Source organism: Oryctolagus cuniculus, chromosome 1 (assembly GCF_051225735.1).
Source record: "Oryctolagus cuniculus isolate XC-2025 breed Fujian yellow rabbit chromosome 1, ASM5122573v1, whole genome shotgun sequence".
NCBI lineage: Eukaryota > Metazoa > Chordata > Mammalia > Lagomorpha > Leporidae > Oryctolagus > Oryctolagus cuniculus.
The window spans coordinates 80,904,362-80,931,504 of record NC_142867.1 but is presented as its reverse complement, the minus strand read 5'-3'; the positions used below and the strand labels follow the sequence as shown (position 1 = coordinate 80,931,504).

The window sequence follows — 27,143 nt, the reverse complement described above, 5'->3', positions numbered from 1 at the left end:
AGAAAGATATTAGTTTTCTACACGGTATTATCTCACTGTTATTTTATTTATGGGGCTTTCTCGTGTCATGAGGTGTGCACATACAGCCCCTATTGTTTTTTATTTTTTTTTTATTTTTTATTTTTTTTCAGGCAGAATGGACAGTGAGAGAGAGAGACAGAGAGAAAGGTCTTCCTTTGCCGTTGGTTCACCCTACAATGGCCGCCGCGGCTGGCGCGCTGCGGCTGGCGCACCGCGTTGATCCGATGGCAGGAGCCAGGAGCCAGGTGCTTTTCCTGGTCTCCCATGGGGTGCAGGGCCCAAGCACCTGGGCCATCCTCCACTGCACTCCCTGGCCACAGCAGAGAGCTGGCCTGGAAGAGGGGCAACCGGGACAGAATCCGGCGCCACAGCCGGTACTAGAACCCGGTGTGCCGGCGCCGCAAGGCGGAGGATTAGCCTAGTGAGCCACGGCACCGGCCCAGCCCCTATTGTTAATAGCAACTTCCCAGTTGATCATTAATTTAGTTTTCCTTACTTGATTATAGCAGAGAGGCTGAAGCTGTTGTGCTTTTCCGGGCTCTTGCCCTGTGGCACACCAGTCACTGGATGCAAGTGCTGCCCTTAACCCTGCTACCACGGTCTGCATACCTGGAGATCCAGGAACACACTGGCCACGTGGACTGCTTCCCAGAGTGTACCAGGGCAGCTTGGCAGACTGCTTTTGGGGAGATTGCCTGTGGGTCACCCAGGCTACAAAGACTCCCCCCACCATGTGCTCCTCCCAGGCAGCACAGGAACAGGAGCCAGCAGAGCCATTAAGGCTCAGTCTGCACTGGAGCTGGGTAAGAGAGCACCAGGATCACAGCCCCAAAGGAATCCAGAACCTCACCATCAGCGTCCTGCAGGTGTGGTCTTGTCTGCCTGCTGAGCCTTGCTGCCCTCTGGAAGATGGGACAGATCCTGCATCCACTCTGAAGTTGGTCCCAGCCATCCCCTGAGGGGACACCCAGGCCCCATTGGAACCACCAGATGATTTTGGACAAAGGAAGTTATGGGGGCTTGAGTGCAGCTCACTGAACCACCAGGTCCTTGACCATTTTCTAAGTTCTCCTTTCTAACTTCTTGTGCTGCTGGCACAGGGTGCACCTAGGAGAAGCCATGATTTTTCACTATCTCTGATCAGGCACATTGGGAGGCTCGCATGCTATGGCTATCTCCAAGGCCGCTGGGAGCCTGGTGTCCTGTTGTTGCCAGCGAACTTGCCTTGGCATTTCCCTGGAAGCTTGGAACCACCACTGCCGCTGAGTTTGAAAACACAGGGTTTGTTCACGGGGGGCAGCAGCTTTCTTTGAAGTAGGCTGCTTCATGTCCAGATCCCTAAACCCAGAAGGGGAGCTGCTGCCAGTCTTACCTCAGAGCCTGGAGCAGCCTAGGAGTTTCATTTACATATCTCTTTGGTCTCTAACCAGCACCTGGAGCTGCAGGAGTCCCTGGCTGGAGTCTGTATAGCTACCAGGTCCCAGGGTCTGTGGGAGCCCTCAGACCTTGGCTCCACCCCTGGTGGCATGGACTTCAGGGTTAAGCCAGAACCCAGGATCAGAATCTCTTATGCTCTGTCTCTATTGATTCAGTGTTTTCTTCATAGATGGATTTAGTACTTTGTATTGGATACATTTAATTTATTTAAAATGACAAGAACAGCTGTGCCTTGTGCTACAGCATCATTGAGAGTTATTGGTTTCATAACTAATGGGCTCCCCAATGCTTTCTGTGTAATGTTTTTGGATTGTGTTTTTCTTTTTTTCTCTCTGAGAAACAGGTAGAAAAGAGGATGTCAGCCATCAAGGATTTTAATCCGTGTCTTAGGAAACTTATAAATCCTTTTGACAAGGTTATATTTATATTTTGTCATGTCTACAATGGTTGGCTTTATTCATTGGTGTATGTTTATATAGTGGTGTAAGAACTTGGCCAGAACAGCCTTGGCTCTCATCCCAGAATGGAGATTTCTCCTGCCCAGCACACTCCAGGTCAAGCCTCCAGAGCTGTCCCAGAACACACTGGTCAAGTGCACTGGTACTGGGACCTCCCCTGGGCCAATTGGAAACCTGGCAAGCACTCAGTTGGGACTTCCCTGCTGCAGAGCTCTTCCCTCTGGACACTCCTCCCAGGCTGGGGAGGGGAATGGAAATCCTGTGGCTCAGACCAGTGGGAGGCAGAGCCATGAGACTTTAGACTCCACCCCAGCCAGGAAAGGAAGCATCAGGACAGCAGAGAAGGTCTGTGGAATCCTTGCCATTAATTTCCTCCAGGTTTGGTTCACTTTTTTTATGATTTTATTTATTTATTAGAGAGGTAGAGGCACAGAGAGGGAGAGATAGAAAGGTTTTCCAACCCCTGGTTCACTCCCCAAATGGCTGCAACAGCCAGAGCTGGACTGGCCAGAAACCAGGCATCAGGAGATTCTTCCAGATCTCCTACAGGTACAGGGGCCTAAGCATTTGGGCCAACTTCTACTGCTTTCCCAGGCCATAACAGAGAGCTGGATCAGAAGAGGAGCATCTAGGACAAGTACCGGTGCCTATGTGGAATGCCAGCACCACAAACAGAGTCTTAGGGCACTAAGCCACAGTGTGGCCCCATGGTCTACTTCTTGTGTCTGGGCTGAGCCTCATTGCCTGTGGGAGGGTGGGGACAGATTCTGCCACTGCTCTGAAGCTCTTCTATGGAAAACAACAGATGGAGAAAATGGAAAGAAGAGATAGCAGCTATTGTGTGGATTTGGAGTTTTTTCCTCATTCTGGCTGTCCACAGTGTCTGCATTCCTGAAGAAATGTGTGTGGTTCTCGAGTTGTGAGGAGCCAGTATAACCACCATAGAGGGCACCTGTTTGAGTCCAGGCTGCTCCACTTCTAATGCAGCCCCCGTTAACGACCCTGGGAAAGCAGCCAAGGATGGTTCAAGTCCTTGGGCCCCTGCACCTATGTGGGAGACCCAGAAAGAAACTCCTGACTCCTGGTTTCAGCTTGGCACAGCTATGGCCATTGAAGCCATTAGGGGAGTTAATAGGCAGGTGGGAGATCTCTCTTTGTCTCTGCTTCTCTCTCTCTAACTTTGCCTTTCCAAGAAATAAATAAATCTTAAACTAAAACAGACATGTGAGGGCGAATGGGAACTATGTGTGTCTCATGTCCTTGCCCCCATCTTGCAAACAAATTAGTAAATGAATTAACTTTGTATTTATACCAAAGTGAATGCCTGCTATCCGCATGTTCAGGGACACGAAGAGCAATTAGGCAAGTTTTATTGTAGGAGAATCCCTGCCTCTGAAAATGTCCTGCAGTCTAGGCAGAGTTGTGAGAAGAAACTGAATTATTTTCCTCCTGCTGATTTATTGCTTTCCTCCTTTCTCTCTCTGAATTCCCTTTGTAAGAGTGTCACCAGTTGCTGAAAGTGAGGGAAATTCCCTGTGATAAAGCAGTGTTGTCAAATGCTGGACCCCAGAATGCAAATGTTTCCCCAACAGTGAGTATTCCTGAAGTATGAAAGGTTTACATCTAAGTGAATAGGTGACTGGTATCAAAATTCCAAAGTAATAACAAGGCTATGTTAGGGACCAACTGAATGTGTCTCTGGGAACCACTGGTTGAAACTGAATGCAAGACACAGCATTCCTCTCCATGCAGCTTGTCCCAGGAGCTCTCATTCCATGGCCCTGCCCTTGGAGCAGCTGTTCCCAGGGACACTGTCCTCACCTGCTGAATGCATGTCTGTCCTAGCTTCACCACACACTGCACCCACCCCAGCCTGTGGCCATTGTACTTTAGAATTCATTATTTTGGAGGGTACACAAGTCTGTGTTCTGGCAACCCACAATTCATTCTGCCTCTTTTAATGGCCCTGTCTGCTCTCCCCTCTGATGTAGATAAACAAGGTCCTGCTATTTCTGGTTGTGTCTGTGAAGGTGGTATAAGTTGAGATGAGCATTTGAATGACTGTATTCATTTAGGATTCTCCTCCCCAAAACCTATGGATGTCATCCAATCCATTGACTTCCTGAAGAGAGCAAAACACAGGAGAAAGTAATGCCCTCAGCCACTGTAGTCTTCTGGGGCGTGAGCCCCTCTCTCTCTTTCAGGCCCCTCTTTATTTTGCTGTCAAATAAATAAATATTTTAAAAAACAGCTCATGCTTATAGATAGAAATATTGCTGGTATTTTATTATTTGTTTCAAATAAATTTCATGGTGGAAAATAATGTAGACCTTAACTTCAAAGTGAGAAGCAAGAACAAATCATTTCTAGTATTTAGCACTGCTTGCAAAATTCCCAAAGAAGATATTTAAACGCAAGCTATAAAAGTTGCAAATATTCCAATTGTATTCTGAAACATATTTTGACCTAGACAAAGATAAATAACATTTTACTAAGATTTCCAGGAATAAAATAAACATTCAAAAATGGCTTTCATCTGTGAAGCCTACACTACTACTGTGACACAAATATTCTTTTAACAAAATGTAGAAATAGTCAAAAGCAAAGTAGAATGAGAAGGGAGGAGGCTTAAATAGGTTTCCAAAAATGCATTAACCAAAGAGTTTAAAGCAGTATCATCCAGTTGAACTGGCAAGAGTAGAAGTTTGTACCTTTTCAGGATATCCAAATGTGCACGAATCTCTCTATGTCAAATGCTAAGTGGGAGACTCACTGGTACTGAGAGAAGGAAGGATTAGGAGCTTCTGCTCAGGGTAAATGAGGGCTCCACACAGAACAGCAGAGTCCAAAGTAATAACGTACTGATTCTATGGAGGAGCTCATTTAATTGAAATAGAAATATTTGTTTCTTGTTTTAAAACGTTTACTCTGAAATTAGTAAAAAGAGACCCAGGGAGAGCTAAGAAGTAAAGACACACATCAAAGGAAGCGTGATGATGCCCACTGCTCTCCTGGCAACATCAGTCCTTACATCAGCAAGAGGGAACACTATGTAGAATCTGACAACTTTCCTAGGTCACCTCTCCTGCTGCCCATCAAACACTCTGGACCCTGGATTCAATGCAGGAGTTGAGGAGCAGCTCCCCAGGCAAGTCAGTGGTCATCCACTCAACCATGTCCCCTGTCAGAAGATAAGATGACCAACACATCTACCACTGTGTGCCCCACAGCCCAAGCAGTTCCTTGTTTACCAAGAGCTTCAATTACTTGGAATTTCCCAGGGATGGAATTGGGGATGATGATGGGCGGTACCAGCTAGCATTTACAAGCATTCCTCAGAAAAGCCATCCCTCCAGATTTACCGACTTGATACAGAGATACAGCACCACCTTCCCCTCATACTAGCGTGGTCTACGTTTATTGAGATAGAAGGTGGGAAGAAGGAAAGGAAAAAAGCAAGAAAATACAAGGAGCAGGGACAAGGGAGTCCTCTCGGTGACATTTGGTCATGAACACTTTTTGTGGAGATCACTGTCACTGTCCAGGCTTCTAGACTGTGAGCAGAGCTCAGTCAGAGTCTGAGGAAGATGAGCTACACACAGCATCCTCGCTCATCCCCATCTTCCCTGCAACCTCATCTTCATCCTCACTGACAGAGTCTGAAGAGTTACTGCCTTCATCCTCTTCTCCATCTTCCTCCACATCCATGTCTGCTCGCTGTGAGGGAGGAGAATCGACCTCAAAATGCTCTGAGTGATCTTTCCCGAGAGCCTGCATCATCTGCTTCTCTACAGGTGCTTCTTGGGAACTCCTTATTGATGTGGGCTGCAGACACCCCTGTCTGAAGTTGGGGTTTGGGCCTCCGGTCATGCGCATATTCCTCCCCTTGCCATAGTTGGCTTCTTTGTAGACAGCATATTCCTCAGGTGACAGACTCTGCAGCCAGAGGTCAGGTTCACCTTGTACTGTCTCTGCAGCTCCTCCGCCTGTCTGGTAAAGTGCTCCCTCTGGCTTTGTGGAACACGCTGCCAGCGCCTGCTGACCTCCACCATGCGCTCCCTCGGGTGCAGGCTTCGCAGCTCCGGACTGCACCACAAATCTTGGTGGAATTTGTGGTATGCGTTCATAGGGGGCTTCTTGGGCTCTCCAAGGAAGACCAGCTTCCTGGACAAGCCATACCTCTCTGGAGGAGACCTCACATGTTTCCCATTTCCCGGAGACTTCCTGGGGGCCTGGGCTTGGCCCTTCTTGAAGAAATCCGATTTCTTGGAGTCCTGGACCAGATCAGGGTGATCTTCCCTGAACTGAGCCAGTTTTTCCTCATATTCCTGCTTCTCCCTCTGGAAATCCTGGAAGTATTTCTGCTTCATGTGCTCTGGGAGCTGCTTGTATTTCCCAGATAGGATTTGGGTGAGCTCTTGGTTGCTGAGTTTGGGGTACTTTTGGGAGTAGTGAGGCTGCATCTCCTTGAAATAGCAGATGTAAGCAGTCAGGGGCTTCTTTGGGAAGACTGGAGGTTTCTTGTGGCTTTTCTGTCTGATGTGTTCCATAGTTCCCAGGACAGTTCTGTCAAGTTGTAGAACTTCCTGAAGTGAGAAGAGATCTGTAATTATCTCAGTAGGAGAGCTTCCCCAGCAAATCCTCTCAAAGCTAATTTCCCCAGGGCAGATGTGACTGGGTTGTTCTCTGTTTCTGTGGAGTCCGGTGGATGGGAGATTATTCTCTATGAATTCCAAGATGTTGTTTTTTGGAACAGAAAGCGTAGTCTAAAGCAGTGCTGTGGACCACTCTTAAAGTCCTTGTTGTGTACCATCCTTGACATGTCTCAAAGTTTTTCTCCCACAAGACTCCAAGAATGTATTTGTGGGCATCCTATCGTCATTCAGCAGGTCAGAGGAGAAAGGGCAGGAACATTATTCTCCTTCACTAAGATTAGTGGGAAAACCACAACTCACTCAGGGTACATCCTTCATACATTTCATGGGCTCTGCAGTGTAACTGGAAAACTGCCACGTCTGAAATGAAATCTAGGCTTGCCTTTGACATGCTGCATTTGTGCTTTTCACAATCTCCACCACACCAGCCTCACCAGCTTTTTACCGAATCTCACCGGAGCTTATTTAAAGGGAACTCAATAAGACAAGCAGCAGACCACACACTCAAGAAGCTGAAGTGTCTAAGCATCCTGAGATCAAAGTAAAAAACACAAAAAGGAAGAAGGCATAATTTATAAAGGAAGGACAATCCCTGTAGTGACTGAATGTGGCCACAGTCTGTGTCGAGTTCAGATACCCTTGACTGAAGGTATGACCGAGGGTCAGAAAATGCACACCATGAGTGCTGGCAAGTGATTGCCCAAGTACTAGGATCCCTACCACCCATGTGTGATGCCCAGAATGAGCTTTAGCCCGACCCAGACCGAGCCATGCCAGGTATATGGGTAGTAAACCAGCAGATGGAAGAGCTCTCTCTCCTCTTTTCATTCTTCCTTTCTAAAGTATAATTTGAAATATTTTGCATGTTCCCTGATTCACTTTACAGTCTTTTGTATTCTCACGATATCTTAGTTTCCTTTTTGTGCAGATACTCTGTTCTCCGTTACTTCTCTGAAAAGCTGAGCAAGTAAAGCCAGAGACTCTGTCACAATAGATGCTGGTAGATGCTGTGAAGGAATGTTTCTTCATTGGGTTTGATGTCATATCTTCAGAGGCAGCTGGTACTTTGATAGAGGTAGCTGCTATGACAACCTGGTTCCTGGTCACCAGGGTTCTCTCTCAGTGGTTACCCTGTAGAGCACTGTGTCAGTCACCAGCAGGGTAGTAGCTCTTCTGGTCATGGCTCTGCTCTCTCCATCCTGGGACACCATCAGTATCATTCCCAGTCAGTTCCGAAGTTCTTCATCAGCAAATGAATACACTCACACACACACACACACACACACCACACACTGCCTAGTAACATTTTTTAGAGATTTTTCAAAATTTATTGGACAGAAAGCATTACAGAGAGAGGGATAGACAGAGAGAAAGATCGTCCATCTGCTGGTTCACTCCCCAAATGGCCACAATGGCAGGAGCAGTGCTCTTTAGTAGCCATCAGCCAGGAGCTTCTTCTGAGTCTCCATTGTGGGTGCAAGTGTCCAAGCACTTGGAGCATTCACTGCTGCTTTTCCATGCACATTAGCAATGACTTGGATCAGAAGTGGGGCAGCAGTGACACGAACTAGTGTCTGTATGAGATGCTGGAGCAGTAGGTGGAGGCTTAGCCTAGTATGCCACAGTGCAGGCCCCTTGCTAATATCTTGATCAATTGGAGCTAGTACCATTCCTGAAGCAAGGGGAGATGCTGTTACCCTCTGTTTGGACATTTCTTTAAATCTTGCCAGTCCAGAGATTCTTAAGGAAACACCATTTAATGCTATCCTATGAAAGCACTCAATTGTTGAGAATCAAAACTCTGGTCCTGTATTCTGTAAAATTGGACAATTTGCACTTATGATGATTTGATTTCCAGGTAAAAAAACAAAAGCTTTGAATTTTTATACTAGAGCTACTCTGCACGACTTAATCAAAATCTTAAAACTGCTAGTATAAAAACAGAATATTATTTTTACTTGGATTCATCAATACATGGATTCTAGGAGTTTATTTGGAGATGGGAACCATCAGTTAGTGTGATAAATGTGCTTGAGCCAGTTTATGCCAATATTTTCTTTTCAGTTACCAAAGAGGGAAGATTCAGACCTAACTCTTCCCTAAAGTATCAGAAGACTAAGGGAAGCTGACTCCATAGAGCAAATGATAATTAAGGAGTTTGGCATCTTCAAAAAAAAAGCCACCAACTGGATCGCAGACACCACTAGATGCAGCCCTTATAGACCATGAGAGCCAAAGAAGACATGAATACGTGTTAGAATTTCCAGACAAAGTGGACGGTGCTGCGACATAGCGGGTCAAAGCTGCATCCTGCGGTGCTGGCAGACCATATGGGCATTGGATCAAGTTCAGCTGCTCCACTTCTGATCCAGCTCTCTGCTATGACCTGGGAAAGCAGTGGAAAATGGCCAAAGTCCTTGGGCCCCCGCAACTGTGTGGGAGACCCAGAAGAATCTCCTGGCTCCTGGCTTCTGATCAGTGCAGATCCAGCCATTGCGAACAACTGGGGAGTGAACCAGCACATGGAAGACCTCTCTCTCTCTCTCTTTCTCTCTCTCTCTCTCTCCTTCTCTCTGTATTTAACTCTCACTTTCATATTAATAAATAAATCCTTAAAAAAAGGAAATAACAAATACATTACCCTAGGCTGGGAGAGCTGGAAGAATCTCCTGGCTTCATAATGGACTCAGCTCTGGTCATTGCAGCCATTTCAGGAGTGAAGCAGCAGATCTAAGACCCTTTTCTCTGGCTCTCCTTCTGTCTGTAATTCCAACTCTCAAGTAATAAACTCTCAAAAAATAGGTTCACAAAGAAAAGGCTACTTAGTTATGTTGTTTCAATAAAAGGAACATTCCATGAATTGTCTTTTGTCAGCTATAATTTGTTTAAAATTCAATGAATGTTAATATTATTGCTGATAATAACGATGAACCTGGGGAACACAGTTATGTGAAAGAAAAATAGAAAATGCCATATATTCTGTAATTTCAGTTCCATGAACCTATAGATGAAAGGATTAGGAGAATTAGAGTGGCTCATTTGTCTGGTGTCTGAGGAGTGATGATTGGCAGATCACATACAGGTGAGGAGTCACACAATAAGCCAGGAAGCCCAGAGAACTCACACATGCCCCACCCTAATCCTATCTCCCAGCCCCCAAAGAACAAAACTTTTAGTGCAGAGTTTGAGAAATGTTCCTCTGTTATATAGGAGAGATACAAAACTAGAAGAGAATGAAACATTTTTCCACCGTGATTCATGTTGTTTTAGAAATCAAAGGTACATATTCGAACTGGTGTCCCTCATCTCTACAGCACAGTGTACATTTCCCCTGCACGTCACCCCACTGTTTGTAACCAAACACTATGTCCCAGGACCTCTTCTTCGCCATATGAGACAATGGAACTCATTACTGAACACCAATAAACAACACCAACAGCTTTCACAAGAATTATCTTGTTCTCGGTTCTATTAGTCAGAGCCTCCGATGACATTTAATATATGCAGATGTATTTTTATAAATGCAGAGAAGATGCCACAAATGATGTTATAAACAGCCAGAAAGAAAATTCCCTATCCCTGGGTAGAGTGTGCCACTCTGTAATCTGCACCATACTTTTACACTATATGCCGATTCTTCACTGATTTGCAGGCATGTTTCCAAACAGTTCAGAGAAACAGAGAAGAAGAGCAAAAGAACTTGAATCAACAAGTGACTAAAAGAGAATGTGTATTGCCAGGGATGGTTGAGGTGTAAAATGTGCATTGCACACAAAATTAGCATATAAATATGTTAGATACATTAGTAATATTTATAACAATAGCTATTTAGAATGTTTAGTGTATAAGAAATTTAATAATATCATTAATGTTAATTTTATTTGGTTTATTTTTTGTGTTCACTAGAAAATTTAAAATTAGATATGTGACTCTTATTGCTATTTGGTATTTAACATTTTTTTAACTTTTATTTAATGAATATAAATTTCCAAAGTACAGCTTATGGATTACAATGGCTTTTTCCCCCCCATAACTTCCCTCCCACCTGCAACCCTCCCCTCTCCCGCTCTCTCTCCCCTTCCATTCACATCAAGATTGTATTAATGGTTTAAGAAGTCAGGCTGGTGCTGCGGCTTGCTAGGCTAATCCTCCGCCTGCTGCATCAGCACTCCATTTTCTACTCCTGGTTGGGGAGCCAGAATCTGTCCTGGTTGCTCCTCTTTCAGTTCAGGTTTCTGCTGTGGCCGGAGCACGCAGTGGAGGATGGCCCAGGTGCTTGGGACCTGCCCTGCATGTTAGGCCAGGAGGAAGCACCTGGCTCCTGGCTTCAGATTGCCACAGTGCACGGCTGTGGCATTCATTTGGCGGGGGGGGGGGGTGGGTAAACCAAGAGAAGGAAGACCTTTCTCTCTCTCTCTCTCGCTGTCTCTGTCAAAAAAAAAAAGAAGAAGTCTATTACTAAGTCCTATGATTATTATAGGTATACCTCCAAAATTATTTTATTTGTCTTATTGTCGCCATTATTGACAAATGTCCTTAGGAAAAAGCTTGGTTTTCCTGTTTGAATTCTTCCCAGACAACTAAAATTATAGAAAAGATGAAGAAAGTGTCCATAGAATTGGATGATGATTGGTGAAGACAAGTGGTAGAATGTAGTACCCATGAATTTTTAAAATCTTCAAATTGTAGCTAACCCTGTTTCTTTCTTTCTTTCTTTCTTTCTTTCTTTCTTTCTATAGACTGAGAGAGACAGAGAGCTCCCATAGGGGCATTTACTGCCAGGTATTTGATACGGGAGTGAAGGAAGACCTGAAAAACCAAACATGAGACAGTGAAACAACCCAGAAAGTAACATCTGAAAGAGCTGTGACCACCCAAACTATGGGTGAAGGAGGTTTGTGATATAAACTACAACAGGACCAGAGTTCTGCAAGGAGGGTGGCAGCGGGGAAGAGGTGGTTCCTCTAAGGCAGAGGAGAGGCACAGAGACTTCTGCCATCCTCCTGCCCTCTAACGTCCTGCCAGTGTCAGCTTGTACAAAAGCCTGGCACTCTCAGCCCTCAGTGTAAAATAAAGTTATACGGTTCTAAGGCATTATCATGGACATCTGAGCACAGTGTAGGGCTTGGATTTGTACACAACAATCGATGTGCTGGTAATCTGTAGTCGAGACTCAACTGCACAGATTTGGGATGTGAGAACAAGCGCCAGTGTACACACATTTTCTGGACATACAAATGCAGTTGCTACAGTGAAGTGTCAAGCTGCAGAACCACAAATTATTACAGGAAGCCATGACACTACAATACGATTATGGGATCTGGTGGCTGGGAAGATGAGAGTGCCATTAACAAATCATAAAGGATCAGTGACAGCTGGAGTGTTACATCCAAGACATTACACATTTGCTCTGGTTCGCCACAGAACATCAAACAGTGGAAATTCCCTGATGGATGCTTCATTCAAATTGTGTCTGGACATAAAGCTATTATTAACACATTGACTGCAAATTCTGATGGAGTACTTGTATGTGGAGCTGACAAGGGCACTGTGCACCTTTGGGACTGGAGAACTGGCTCCAATTTTCAGAGTCCACGCAGGGGTGCAGCCTGGGTCATTGGACAGTGAATCTGGAATATTCGTTTGTGCTTTTGATCAATCTGAAAGTTAATTACTAACAGCTTCAGCTGATAAAACCATTCACGTGCACAGAAAGGATGATACAGTGAGAGAAGAAATTCATCAAGGGGCTGGCACTGGGGGAAGCAGGTAAAACTGCCACCTACAGTGCCAGCATCCCATATGAGCGCTAGTTCGAGTCCCGACTGCTCCGCTTCTGATGCAACACTCTGCTATGGCTTGGGAAAGCAGTGAAGATTGCCCAAGTGCTTGGACCCCTGTGCCCTGTGTGGGTGATCCAGAAGAAGTTCCTGGCTCCTAGCTTGGGAGCTCTGACCGTGGCGGCCAATTAGGAAGTGAACCAGTTGATGGAAATCTCTTTCTCTCTGCCTCTCCACTCTCTGTGTAACTCTGACTTTCAAATAAATAATAAAATGATTCTCTTTTAAAAAAGAAGAAGAACAACCTATCTGGTCAGCTGGAAACCAGAAATTATCAAGAGAAAGAGTTTGTAATGTGATGCTGTCTCCATGGTGGTTCTTTTTTGTTTGTGTGTGTGTATTTATTTATTCTGAGCTTGGCATTGATGAGGAAATCCTGTCGTCTTGTGTTCTGGCCGGGAGTATAACGCAGAAACTCTCTTTCGGTATGATTGTTGCTTTGTATTTTCAACAAACTGCCCCCCCACACACACACACGCACACACTTCTCACGGTGTTTTTATTTCTAAAACAAAGAGTTTGTGGTCTTGGGAAAGCTAACACTAGTTTCATCTTCTAACACTTTGAGAGATTCACCCAGAAATAGTGTTGATTTTGGACATTTGAGACAGAATTGACCATCACAGTTAGTTGAATTAGTAGTGACTTGAGTTAGCCAACTACCTAATATTAAGCCTACAGAGTTTCCACCTGCCAATTCACTACCCAAAATAGCTAGGATTGGGCAAGGACAAAGCTAGGATCCAGAAATGTATTTCTGGGTCTTGCATGAGGGTGGGAGAAACCAAGTACTTGAGCCATCACCTGTGGTTGCCTACAGTGCCCGTTGTTACCATGAAGCTAGAATATGCAGAGGAGCAGGACATGTCCCCAAGTGCTCCAGAAAGAGATGTGGCCATTCCAAGTGGATCTGAAACCACTGAGCCAAACATGAATGTTCTTGATGTTAGAATAACTTTGTTAATACTAACTCTCTCTCTCTTTTTTTTGGGGGGGGGGTGAGGGGGCAGGTAGAGTTGTAGACAGTGAGAGAGAGAGACAGAGACAAAGTATTTCCTTCCATTGGTTCACTCCCCCAGTGGTCGCTAGGGTTGACGATGCACTGATCTGAAGGCAGGAGCCAGGTGCTTCCTCCTGGTCTCCCATGCGGGTGCAGGGCCCAAGCACTTGGGTCATCCTCCACTGCCCTCCTGGGCCACAGCAGAGAGCTGGACTGGAAGAGGAGCAAGGAGCAACAGGGACAGAACCAGCACTGGTGGCGGAGGATTAACCAAGTGAACCACGGCGCGGGCCCCAATACTAACCTCTTATTTGTTCTTTAGTCCACTCATTGACTACATTTGTTTTGCCTGATATGTCCTAAACAGTGCTCTGGGTAATAGCAATACAGCACCAGGAAAGATTTTCCATTTGGAAAATTTGGAATTTGTACTGAGCAGTTATCATTAACTACCAGTTTGTTGAATTTATGTTGGATGTTATTGGTGATGTTGGATGTTATGCTTAGAGTGTGTGATCTCTGCAGTCATGAAGGGCTTCCTGAAAAAAACTGAGCTGAAATGTAATGAATGACCAGGACTTGATGAAGTGATTGGTTGTCAGGCATTTGCATCTACCCCAAAAGACCAGATTTGAGGAAAAACCTTTGCAAACTTCATTTTATTTAGTAAAGTGAGAGAAGAGACTTCACTCCACTACCCAAGACATAGTCAACTATGGGAATAAAAGGCTGTTTGCATGATGATGTGCCTTGGTGGCATTCAGCTAAATGGGAAAACAAGATGCCACAGCCACATATTTTATCATTTTATTAGCATACGATGCTTAGAATATACAACCCCACAAATGTCAAAGTAGAAAAGGATTTTTCAGGTGTTGGAGTTAGGAGGTATGCCCACGGGGAGTGTACACTAATAGACACTGAATTTCTTTACAGGATGATGAAACAGTACTGGGGTCAGATAACTGTGAATGTTTCAAAGTTCTTTACTAAAATAAATTTTAATAGAAAACGTTCATATATTCATTGCAGTTGTATGCTGTGTGGTTTCTAACCAAGCTCTAATTATGATGACACTGTGCTCATGAAGTTACAACATGCTCCAAAACAATCCTGATGTCTCACATAAAAATATCCCAGGGTGGCGAGCTCCTCCATATGGGAGTTCACAAAGAATCATCATCAAACCTGACATGTCATGGGGGACCAAGCCAAAAAAAGGGATTCAGAGGAGAAGTAAACTGGGTTGGAACGTTACAATGTATGAGGGAACCTTTGTCAACATCATAGAAACCCACTGTTCCATGGTCACAATCCAGAAACACCCCAACCATACTCAGGGGCCTCTTCACATAGTGAGTTAAGGGTGGAACACTGGTGTAGAGCACGTAATGGTTGTTACTCTTCAGGGAGGCCAGGAGAAATGCTTCCTCAAAATGAATAATGTTGCTGGTATCACTTGTGCTGGAATCATAACAGACTCCCAAAATCCAGTTGGAAGAGGATGACACATCCACCTCCCAGTAATGTTGGCCAGAGGTGAAGGTCTGAGCACCCCACACAGCAAAGCTCTCTGCTCTCTGGGAATGGTTGGGAGCACTGCGATGTTCTTCTCCAAATATTGTGCTTCTGAGATCTTCAGAGAAGCTTACATAGCGGCGGGCCACTTCCCTCCTCAGACCATTATCCACTGTAGAAAGAGAACAATCTGATCAATGAATGTTGTTTCCATGGCCTGAAGACAAAACTTTGCTGCCCGTGGATTCACTTCACTCGACTTTGCAAGGAAAACTAACACAAGAAAGGTAGCATAATGAATTGAGATTCACTCAACTGAGAAAATCAAAGGTTCAAGTGCATTTACAGGAAAAAAAAATAATCAAACAACAGAGAAAAATAAGAAAAGGAGCTTAAACATATCACACACTGTGTGAAGTAGGGTTATGGTTGATCTAGAGTGTTAATTATTTCAATAGTTTTGAATATATATGTTTAATTATATGTCTTTGAATAGAGACACAGAGACAGAGAAATGTTACATCTGCTCGCTCACTCTCCATATACCCACGACCAAGGCTGGGCCCGGCCTGTGCCAGGAGCCAGCATCCAAACATGGTCTCCCACATGGATGGCAGGGATCCAGACATTGGGGGTAACATCTGCTGCCCCCCAAGGTGTGCATTAGCAGGAAGCTGGATGGAAGCTGAGGTGGGACTGATTCCCAGGCACTGTGCTATGGGGTAAGGATGCCCAAGACACTTTACTGCTGAGCCAAATGCCTACCACTCGATAGCATGTATTGAGACAACGATGCAACTTCTACTTTCTTGGCTAGGAAAGTATCCTTTAGTGTTTTACTTAATTCCATTTGTAAATACAATACTTTGAAATGTGATAGATCTTAAATGGGAAATCAGCTACACATCTGAATATTTCCAAAATAAAACTCATGCTCCAATAAGTAGTATATTTAAAGAATGTTCTGACTTCAGCTTATCTGTTCAGGATGTGGATTTAGCCCAATCTGGGTTTCAACCATCTGTCCCTGAACTCTCTCTACTGCAGGCCTAACATCACTGCACTGTGTTCACAGATCTCTCATCATTTAATTGTTTTCAGAATCATTGATAGTATTGGAATGGTTCTGCTCTTTTTTTTCAGGCAGAGTTAGACAGTGAGAGAGAGTGAGAGAGAGAGAAACAGAGAGAAAGGTCTTCCTTTCCATTGGTTCACCCATCAAATGGCCACTACGGGTGGTACACTGTGGCTGGTGCACTCCGTCAATCTGAAGCCAAGAACCAGGTGCTTCCTCAGGTCTCCTATGTGGGTGTAGGGCCCAAGCACTTGGGCCATCCTCCACTGCCTTCCCGGGCCACAGCAGAAAGCTGGCCTGGAAGAGGAGCAATCAGGACAGAATCCAGAGCCCCAACCGGACTGGAACCCGGGGTGCTGGGGCCGCAGGCAGAGGATTAGCCAAGTGAGCCGCGGTGCCAGCCGGAATGGTTCTGCTTGTGAGAATTTCTCCTTTCTTGGGTTGGTCAAGTACTTCTGAGTTTATCAATGATAATAGCTATATTAGCAGTGCAGCATAAATGTACTTGGCATATAGAACAAATTAAAAACCACAAGTGCCAAATTTAAACTTTAAGATCTGGCCAGTATTACAGCATAGTGGTTAAGGCTGATGGCTCTGACACGGGCATCCCATATGGTAGCTGCTTCATGTCCCAGTTGTTCCACTTCCAATCCAGCTCCCTGAGAATGGCCTGGGGAAGCAGCAGAAGATGACCCAAATATTTGAGCCTCTGCTACCCTTGTGGGAGTAGCAGAAGAAGCTCCTGGCTCCTGGCTTTGGCCTGTGCTAGCCATGGCCATTGCAGCCTTCTGGGGAGTAAAGCAGCAGGTGGAAGAGCTCCCTTTCTCTCTATTTCTCCCTAAAATCCTGCAGTGGATGGAGTAAACACACAGTTTTGACTGCTGCTCTAAGAAGTGAGCATTGTACCCCTTCTTAATCAAATGACCTGGATACTCTTCCTGTAGTTTGCTTACATCAGCATGCTCATTACAAATTTCAGTTTAGATCATTGCAATGTGATGAAACAAAGAGAGAAGGCACAGTTTCAAAAAATCCTATAACATTTTCAGGGACACAAAATGAAATAAAATAGGAAATGGCTCAGGCACAAAAGCCGTGAAGAAGGAAATTAGGGCTGGAAGGATGGAGGCTGAGCTCACCTCTGAAGTTGTTTAGCATCTCTCTGAGTCCAGTGATGTTCCGCAATGTCAGCTCTGGGTTCACCCTCTGGAGACGGAGCATCTGCACCAGCTCTGCTCTGTAAAGAATCACACGAGTGACACTCCAGGTCAAAGGGCAATAGCAGGGTCAAATCAAAAGTACCAGCTGTAAATCCAAGATATTTCATTGGGAATTTTCCCATTATCATCTAATAAGAATAAATGTATTCACTACCTTAGGTGAAATAAAATTAGTACTTCTCTCTAAATTTCACATCACATCCATTTGCCTCTTTCTTCTCAGACATTATTCAACCTCTCAAATGACAGTGGCTGCCCCCTGTATCCCTCACTTGACTTCAGGTAAAACAGAAATCCTGAGTAGCTACAGAGAGCAGGGCTTTTAGGTAGAATCTATGGGAATTCAGTCAACAGACATCCCCAACAGTACAGTCAGGAGGATCTGCACTGAGCCAGGAGGCTGTGAGCTTTTCTGCCAAGCAAGGGAATGGAAATCCAAACTGGCAGCCATGGTCCGGAGGGAGCTGAGGTGGCTAATGCCCCTGATCCAGCCAGCAACTGGGACAGACTCAGAGGGCAGGACCTGCTCACTGCTGCTCCCAGGAGTGAATCCTCCCTCCTCCTTCCCTGCTGTGGGAATTGCTCTTTCCTGTGTGTTTTTCACTTTCCCTCTTTCAAGGGTGGGGCCTCCTCTGGGATTTCTCAGAATAATATGTACATAAGGGTTGGTTGGGATAGTTTCAAAGGAAGGGGAGGAGAGAGAAGGTGAAATAAAGCCCAGAAAGTCAAATCTTTTTTTGTATATTTTGGTTCACCCACACCTCATCTGGCACCAAAGAGTAGAAGACCTCAGAATCCCTTATCCAACAACATGGTAAATAGTCAGGAAGATCAAAGGAAATCATGCAAAACAGAAGCATCTGCTGCATCAGCAAGAACACAACTTTCTTACACATTGCAGATTCTCATTGTAAACTTACCTTTCTAATACACTCTGCATATCCTGCAAAAAAAAAAAAACCATTCAGTCATGATAATTGTCTCCTCTGATCTCTATGAAATACTTGCATTGTTAATTTGTAGTAATATATTTTCTCCTTATGATCTTGTAAAGAGGGATCAGAGTCTGTTAATAACAGACTATGTCCTGATCCATGAGGAACTTCCTCTGTGTGAATTAAGAAGGTGGTACTCAGGATTTAGATGTGCAGCTGTAAAAAGATTAGGTTGTAGGTTGCCTCACACCCACTCACATTCCAGAGAGAGGTCTGACTGCTGCTAACATTATTGCAAAGCAGGGAAACCTCCGAACATCGGAGTTCACTGCAAATGATTATCAAAGCTTTCTTAGGCAAAGGCAAGGCCTCAATGTCATCAGAAAATTGTTCTCTGTTTTGTACCCTTGTGACGATGGAGGCAAGAGTAGGGAATATTATTTCTGTGAAAGGCAATTGGATAGTTACAACATCATTCATGGACACAACAAATTATCACCTAAAAATAAATATCCTGCAGATTTATTGAATATTCTGGGGTTGCCTAGGCAGGGCCAAACCGATTGATATCACAGGCCTTATATAACCCTCTGGACAATCAGCACCCCTGGAGGGGAGAATAAATTGAGAATTAATCGAAGATGTAACCCTTGTGTGGTCGTTGAGTTCCTGGATAATTTTCTCTAGAGTAGTTTTCCTGCTTACAATGCAGGGACTTTTATCTTATCTGAATTGTGACAAAGAAAAGCACCCAAAAGATTATCAGATTATGCAGAACCAAGTGATCGGGCAAAAATAAAGATACAGGGCAGTAGACCTGAATCACGCAGCGTAAAGTAGTGATAGGTGCAGGTATCATTTTTTGGTTCTTACGCCCTTGCCCAGAAAAGCACTTCTTTCCCATAACATGGACTCTTCCTGCTCACCTGGAGTAACTCCATGTCAGGCTTGTGACACACCTCAGCCAGCTCTCTGTACGTGTTTATCACCTGGTGTTTCTGTTGGGTCATTCTCATTTCACTACCCTTGAGCTGTTGGGAAATCTCCTGTGCTTCTCTGTGCAGGGCCTGCAGCTGCAGTTGCTCCTCCTCGTGGAGAAATATACGCAACTTCTGGTACTGAGCTTTTATCATCAGCTCCCTTAAGGACACATATTCCTGCAGAGATATTAGGTAAAAAGTTTACATATCTCATGCTGAACAGAACATTGAAATGGCCAATATTATTTCCACAGTTGCCTGAGACACTGACATCCCATAGGAGTGCCTCTTCAAGTCCCTGCTGTTCCACTTCTCATCCATCTGCTTTCTAACATGCCTGGAAAGGAGGCAGATGAAGGCCCAAGTGTTTGGACCCTTACTTTCCACAATGGAGGCCCTGATGAAGTTTCAACCTCCTCTTCTCAGCCTGGTCCAGCCATTATAAGCTGGGGAATATACAAGTACATGGATGCTCCCCTCACCTCATCACTCTATCTTTCAACTAAATAAAACATTTCAAAATGTACTTTGCAGACTTTCTGCCTCACCCATGCAACACCTCTTGAGTATATGCAAGTCTTTTCTGTGCGTGCCTCCTGTAGGTTCTTAGTCTTTTTCTATGTTTAAATCAAGATTCACCAAATGATCTGAGGTGATTCTCCCCCCCGCCCCCGCAACCACCTCTCTGAAGCTTCTTCAGTATTTGTACCCCATCAACTCTTTTGACTGTAATGTAAGCCTACTTAAGTTTGTTCTGTTCCTTTGCCTGATTCTTCTAAATCATTAGAACTATTTAGGTAGAGTCCACGTCACACAGTCTTCTTTAATGACTTCATTTTCTTAATTGATACGATTCTACTTTTCACTGCTTCTTCATAGCCATACTTAATGCTATCTTTCCTGTTGGAAAAGGTTTGTGTAATCCTTCAGGGTTGGACTTGGAGTATCTGGGATGACCTGTTTTCCATACACCAGGGTATGCTTCTCACTAGGTGTCTTGGCTGGCACAGGATTTGTGATCACTGAGTTACCATTTGAAACCACCACTGCTTCTGGGAGGAAATCACAAACTCTTCATGGTAAACAGAATTTGCCAAAGCAGTATAGTGATTGTAAGCATTATAGTAATTGAAGAACATCTTTTTCATTCTTACCTTGAATGAATGAGTCTTTTTAATTTCCTCTGTCACATTGTTTTTCAATTCCTGGATCAGTTCCCATAAAGTATTCATTTCCTTTAAAAGCTTTTCCTGCAGAATAATGATAAGATTTAGCAACATGGAATATATGCTTGTATATTTTACCTCCTTACTTATTAGAAATAGTGGTGGTTGAGAGAATAGTATTGAGACTACTAATTGTTGTATTCTGACTTCTTTTTCTGATGTAAGTGATTGTGACTAAAGTGGAGTGGTCATATTTTCACAAGTTGACCTAATTTGAGTCTTAGATTTGGGATACTGAGTGTGGTAGAAAATTACAAGGAGAGCAAAAGCAAATGTTGGGTGAACGGCTGTTTCCTCTTATTCAAGCCATGCACCCTACTCTTGCTGGTAAAATCACTGGCATGTTGTTGGAGATCGATAATTCAGAACTTCTTCATATGCTTGAGTCTCCAGAGTCTCTCCGTTCTAAAGTGGATGAAGCTGTAGCTGTACTACAAGCTCACCAAGCTAAAGAGGCTGCCCAGAAAGCAGTGAACAGTGCCACAGGCTTTCCCGCTGTTTAGAATAGATCAGGGACCATGAAAAGAAACTCGTGCTTCACCGAAGAAAAATATCTAAACATCGAAAAACTTAAATATTATGGAAAAAAAAACATTGGAAAACATAAAATAAATAAAAAAAAGGAAAGGAAACTTTGAACCTTATGTACCGAGCAAATGCCAGGTCTAGCAAGCATAATGCTAGTCCTAGATTACTTATTGATTTAAAAACAACAAGAAAAAAACATACAAAAATAGTAAAATATAAAAACAAATTAATGTTTTATAGACCCTGGAAAAAAGAATTTTCAGCAAAGTACAAAAATTTAAAGCATTCCTTTCTTTAATTTTGTAATTCTTTACTGTGGAATAGCTCAGAATGTCAGCTCTGTTTTAAGGAACAGAATTGACAACTGAGCGAGGAAACGTAATTTGGATTATAAAATTCTTGCTTTAATAAAAATTCCTTAAACAGTGAAAAAAAAATAAAAAAGAAAATTACAAGGATGTCATTGCAGTATAATGAGTTCATTGGCCTCCTGCTAAACCAGTATGCCATGTGGGCTGCAGTTCATGTCCTGGCCCCCCCACCTCTGCTCCATCTCTCTTCTGATGGACTGTGAAAGCAACGGAAGATGTCCCAAGTGCTTTGGCCTTCGACACCCACAGGAAAGTTCCAAAAGAATATCCTGACTCCCAGCTACAGCCTGGCCCAGCCCTGGTCATGTGACCATTTGTGGTGGAAACCACAAAATGTATGGCACATCTCTCTCTCTCTCTCGCTCTCTCTTTCTCTCTTTTGCTTTCTGTGTTTGCATATAAAACTACCTTTGAAATAAGTAAATCTTAAAAATAAAAGATGAAACTTACAATAGAAAATGTGAATAAAGTCAATAAAATTGGCTTCCTTAGAAACGGTGTTTATGTTACTTGGCTGTGAAGCAGTCACAGTTGCAGCACAAGCCCAAGTTTCTGCTGATGACCACTTGCACTGCACCTTACCAACTGGCCATGCATGGACAGTGCTTCTAAGGTGGCTCCCCCTCATGACAACTCAACCCAATTGTGAATATGGAGTCCATTGAGTAACAACATGGAAGGACACATTTACATCTTGGGATTCACAGGGAAAAATCACTACCATCACAGTCTCCATTCTCACCCACTTCCACTCCATTTCCACAAATCCCCACCTTTCTCTCTAGTTCAGGATCCCAGAGAATCCACATGGCTCTGGAGGCATTACTCACCCGGGACTCCTCAGCAGCACATTCCATCATGGTGTGGTCATGTATCTCTGGCTGTGGGCATCCAGAGAGAGGCTGGTAGTGCAGGCTCTTGTCCACCTCTGTGAGGAGCCCTGCTGCTTCTGTCTGCTCACCAGGGACCTGCTCCTGCAACCTGGTGACCTGGTTCAAATGGTACTTTCTGGCAGCAGAAGCCAGCTTCTTGAGCACAACATTGGTTTTGAAGTTTGTCTTCTCTGACATCTCCTTACACATTGGGCAGCACATGGGAGTCTCGGCTTCCTCCCAGCTCAGAGAAAGGCAGGATCTACAAAAGTTGTGTCCACAGTCTATCCTAACTGGGTCTAGGAAGAAGTTCATGCAAATTGGGCATGTGAGTTCCTGCTGGAAGACTTGCAATGTGGCTGGATCCATGTCTCGATGAAGATCCTTTAAAAACAGAGAGAAATAAAGTGGTCTTCCCTGAAGAGAGAAAGCATGCACTGTGTACCGTTTTCTTCCCCTACTTGCCTGCATACAAACCTATACATCATGAGTATAAACATGCTGGGTCTACAATCTAACAGAACTAAGAAAGTAATACATGTAATATGGTTGTTTAAAGGAAGTAACCTGGGTCGGTGCTGTAGCGCAACAGATTAAAACCCTGAGCTGCAGGGCCCACATCCTATGTGGGTGGCAGTTTGAGTCCTGGCTGCTCTACTTCTGAACAGCTCCCTGCTGATGTGCCTGAGAAGCTAGCAGAGGATGACCAATGTCCTTGGGCCACTGAGCATACCCATGGGGAGTCCCAGAAGAAGATCCGGGCTCCTGGCTTCTGATTGGGTCAGTGCTGGCCTTTGGGAACATTTGGAGAGTGAACTAGAGAATCAAAGAACTGTCTCTCTCTCTCTGTCTCTACCTCTAAGAATTTCTCTTTCAAATAAATAAATAAATAAACCCTTCAACTACATAATAAACAGTACGTAACAAATTTATTTGGAGAAATTTAAGGTGATGGTAAGAGATGAGATGATTCCAAGGTTTGTTTTCATTTTCTTATTGGCCTAGAAGCAACACAAGATCAGTATTTCTTTCTGCATCTCCCCTCCTCCTCATCCTCTTCCTCTCTCTCTCTTCTCTGAGCTCCTACGCTATTCATTTCCTCCAGGACTGCTCGGCTTTAACACACACAAAAACAGTGGAACTCCATACTATGGATCTATCCTCTCTGCCTTGCAACTCAGAGGTACTTTTCTGAAATCAGTTATGAGACCAGGCTTAATCGAAGATTATTTGATTTAATCAGTGTTAAGTTGAATGCTCAGCTTCTATAACAATAAGCAGGTGAGTTTCCTTTTCAACCTCAACCTGAACATTTTCTTCAAGTAATGAACTACACAAATCATTTCCAGTTTGAGAAAATATCATTTTCCCAGAGTTAGTTCATGTCATCAGAGGGATGGTCACATTCTGAAAAGGTGAACAGTCAACCACAGCAATGGGCAACAACTGGCCAATTGTCCTTTAAATCAAGTAGAAGATGGCTCAAGTGCTTGGGCAACTGCACCCACGTGGGAGACTGGGATGAAGCTCCTGCCTCCCGGTTTTAAATCAGTGCAGTTCTGGCTGTTGTGGCCAAGTGGGGAGTGAACCGTTGGAGGGAAGACTTCTCTCTCTCTCCCTCTCTCTCTCTCTCTCTCACTAACTCTACCTCCCAAATAAATAAAATCTTAAAAAAAAATTAGTAGAAAAGACACATTTGCTTTGATAAAACATCCGTAATCTGATCATTAAACTTCAAGTATATTTGTAAAAGAAACTGAACAGGAAGGCCTGTCCTCTAAATTCTATACTCAAAGTGTGTGTGATGAGTAGTCTCACCTTTGGAAGTGCAGATGTGATTGGTCATTTCAGTTCTATGCACAGCTGTTTCCAGTTCAGGATTCTCTCTTCTGATCTCAACTCCTCTGGGTGTGTCCCCTTTGACAGGATTTCACCAGACCCACCCACCAAATCCACTCAATGAGAGAGCTTCTGTCTTCAGAACTAATTGGATTTGCATCATGAGGTTACAGGGAAGGTGGAAAAGTGATTCATTGGATTTACAAGGTGCAGAAAATAGTACCCAGGGGCTAAGAGACAAGCAAACTGTAGACTGGGTTTGCGAGATGTGGGGAAGTTGACCAGATGTAAATTGTTCCAAGAAATTTTCACTGAGGGCTGAGAGCGCCAGGCTTTTGCACAAGCTGACACTGGCAGACGTTAGAGGGTGGGAGGATGGCAGAAGTCCCTGTGGCTCTCCTCTGCCTTAGAGGAAACACCTCCTCCCTGCTGCCACCCTCCTTGCAGGACTCTGGTCCTGTTGTAGTTTACATCACAAACCTCCTTCACCCATAGTTACACTCTTTCAGATGCTGCTCTCTGGGTTGTTCCAACACTGTGAATATCTGCCATTATGTTTTTTTTTTTTTTCCAAAGTGGCCCCAAGACCTTGCTCCATGGTCTCAGATGTTTTCTTGAATGGTTAACTTAGGGGCTGGCCTAAGGGTTAGGCCACAGCTCACAATGCTGGCATTCCATGTGGGAGCTGTGGTTTAATCCAAGCTGCTCCACTTCCAATCCAGCTCCCCACTTTCATGCCTGAGAAAGCATTGGCAAATGGCTCAAGAGCTTGGCCCTGTGCCTTTCACTGGAGACCTGGAATAAGCTCTGGCTCCTTCCTAGCTTAGATTAAACCATCATTAGACAACCTGGCTGCACTGTAAAATTTCTGTAGAGAAATCATTTTACAGATTCCACAAGAAGATTTTCTATGGCAACCTTGCCAGAACTTCAGCATTTGATGCATATGGCATCAGGAAAATAACAGAAAATATATTAATTTATAAGATACAAAAGTATAATAGGCAAAAATTTTTATACATATTTCTATTTTTTGGATAGGCAGAGTTAGTGAGAGAGAGAAAGAGAGAAAGGTTTTCCTTCCATTGGTTCACCCCCTAGATGACTTATATATATTTCTTAGACACATGAACATATGCCTGAAAGCAACAGAAGACTGCTTATTGCCAAGTCATAAAATGAAAATTCCTCTGTTTTCAAGGTTTAAGGCAAAAAATTTGAATTCATTTCTTTGGACCCAGTACTCACCTGACGATTGGAATTGGTGCTCTGCAACTTCTTGGATTGGATCCTGGGTCAGGTAGGTGGCTCTGAGTTCCCTGGGATCTGGAGGATCAGAAGGTCTCCACAGCCCAGTCAACACCAAGCCTCAGAACTGAATAAACCTTGACTGGGTGAGACCTTTATACAAGAGGAGCAAGCCCGGCCCTGATGGGGTTACTGTAGCAGAGAGGACTAGGGGGAGGGGCACTATTTCCCATCATTCTTTGGGTGAACACCTTCTTAGGTGATTTAGTTAAAAGCAATTGGATCAATCTCAAATTATACAAAAGTTTTCTTGATTGAAATGAATAATTATTTGGGAGGTGATATTTGTAAATTTTTGAATTCCAGATAGATATTCTCTGACTACACCCATCGAGATAGTTTGTATAACTATGGAAGGCCTTTCTTTCTGTCTCTCTCTTTCTCCTCAAATAAGTTAAAAAAAATTTTTTTAAAAATGGAATGTGCTTGGAATGACAGAGATTATCACAACTTAAACTGAGGGTTGATCACATATGGAAGTGCCTGTGCAATCCTTGCTGCTCCACTTCAGATTCCTGCTAATGCAACTGAGAAAGCTGTTGAAGATGGTCCAAACATTTGGACACCTGCATCCAAATGGGATTCCCTGATGAAACTTCTGGGTCAGCCTGACCCAGCCCAAGCTGTCTGGCAGTTTGGAGAGTGAAACAGCTAGTGGAAGATCTCTTTCTCTCCCTCTCTCCTTCACTCTGCCATCTTCTACTGCTTGCCCAGGCCATAGCAGAGAGCTGGATGGGAAGGGAGCAGCCGAAATGAAACCGGCAATATTTGTTAATTTTAGAAATCCAGATAGATATTCTCTGAATAAACCCATTGAGATAGTGTGTATAAAAGCCTAAATTAATAGATGGGTGAGTGACATGTTTACACTCACAAATCAATACAAGGCAGTAATGTATAGGGTTAGACATATCAATAAGTATCAAAGGAAGAATATCTGGAAATATAATTCTTGGAATTAATAGCAGTAAAACCTGCTGGGATAATTTTTGAAATTCTGATAGAAATTTTCTGAATGTACTCATCAAGGGGATATTATGCATAAAAGCCTAAATTAATAGAATGTTGAAGTACATTTTTACATTCACAAATTGATACATGATGCAGAATTTAATTGTGTTGAAGTTATAACTTTAGTGATAACTTTCAAATTAAAACTTTAATATGTTGAAGTTATATATAGGATTGGCCATATCAATAAATACCAATTGAAGTATACCTGGAGATATGATTCTCAGAATTAATAGTAGTAAAACCTGCTGGGATGATTTTACCTGATTGCTGTTTTATTTCTTTACGTGTTTTGAGTATCTGGAAAAGGGAATTAACCACTGTTTCAAAACAGTTGTAATAAGGCATGTATATCTCATAGAAGTTTCAAAAGAAGACAGGCCCAGCCGGTGCTGTGGCAATGTAGGCTAAGCTTCCTCTTGCAGTGCTGCCATATGTTTGCCAGTTTGTGGTGCAGCTGCTCCTCCTTGGATCAGGATTTTGCATTGTCCCGGGAAAGAAGTAGAAGATAAGCAAGTGGCCGGCAGCCACGGCTCACTAGGCTAATCCTCCGCCTTGCGGCGCCAGCACACCGGGTTCTAGTCCCGGTTGCCCCTCTTCCAGGCCAGCTCTCTGCTGTGGCCAGGGAGTGCAGTGGAGGATGGCCCAAGTGCTTGGGCCCTGCACCCCAGGTGAGACCAGGAGAAGCACCTGGCTCCTGCCATTGGATCAGCGCGGTGCGCCAGCCGCAGCACGCAGTCAAAACAGCCATTGGAGGGTGAACCAACGGCAAAGGAAGACCTTTCTCTCGTCTCTCTCTCTCACTGTCCACTCTGCCTGTCCAAAAAAAAAAAAAAAAAAAAAAAA

At 43.9% G+C, this 27,143-nt stretch overlaps 2 protein-coding genes across 4 annotated transcripts; both read right to left on the bottom strand.

Annotated features, from left to right (window-relative positions):
* Nucleotides 1-5,782: 5,782 nt before the first annotated feature.
* On the bottom strand, nt 5,783-6,466 carry LOC149128475 (upstream-binding factor 1-like protein 1). Its single transcript, XM_089305842.1, has one exon. It carries the CDS (start codon nt 6,464-6,466, stop codon nt 5,783-5,785), a length of 684 nt encoding a protein of 227 aa, XP_089161968.1.
* Nucleotides 6,467-14,239: 7,773 nt separating this feature from the next.
* Nucleotides 14,240-25,429, bottom strand: LOC138843224 (tripartite motif-containing protein 64). Of its 3 annotated transcripts, none has more exons than XM_089311792.1 (7): nt 25,227-25,429; nt 22,098-22,523; nt 20,297-20,392; nt 19,089-19,319; nt 18,148-18,170; nt 17,147-17,244; nt 14,240-15,101 (listed from the first exon to the last, which is right to left on the bottom strand). In XM_089311792.1, the coding sequence occupies exons 2-7, from the start codon at nt 22,506-22,508 to the stop codon at nt 14,608-14,610; spliced, it is 1,353 nt and encodes a 450-aa protein (XP_089167918.1). In that variant the 5' UTR covers nt 22,509-22,523; nt 25,227-25,429; the 3' UTR covers nt 14,240-14,607. The 3 variants fall into 3 exon arrangements, with proteins under 3 accessions (XP_089167918.1, XP_089167920.1, XP_089167927.1); XM_089311794.1 differs by lacking the exon at nt 25,227-25,429 and adding an exon at nt 23,958-24,242; XM_089311801.1 differs by lacking the exons at nt 20,297-20,392; nt 22,098-22,523; nt 25,227-25,429 and adding an exon at nt 19,691-19,776.
* Between the last annotated feature and the right edge of the window lie 1,714 nt (nt 25,430-27,143).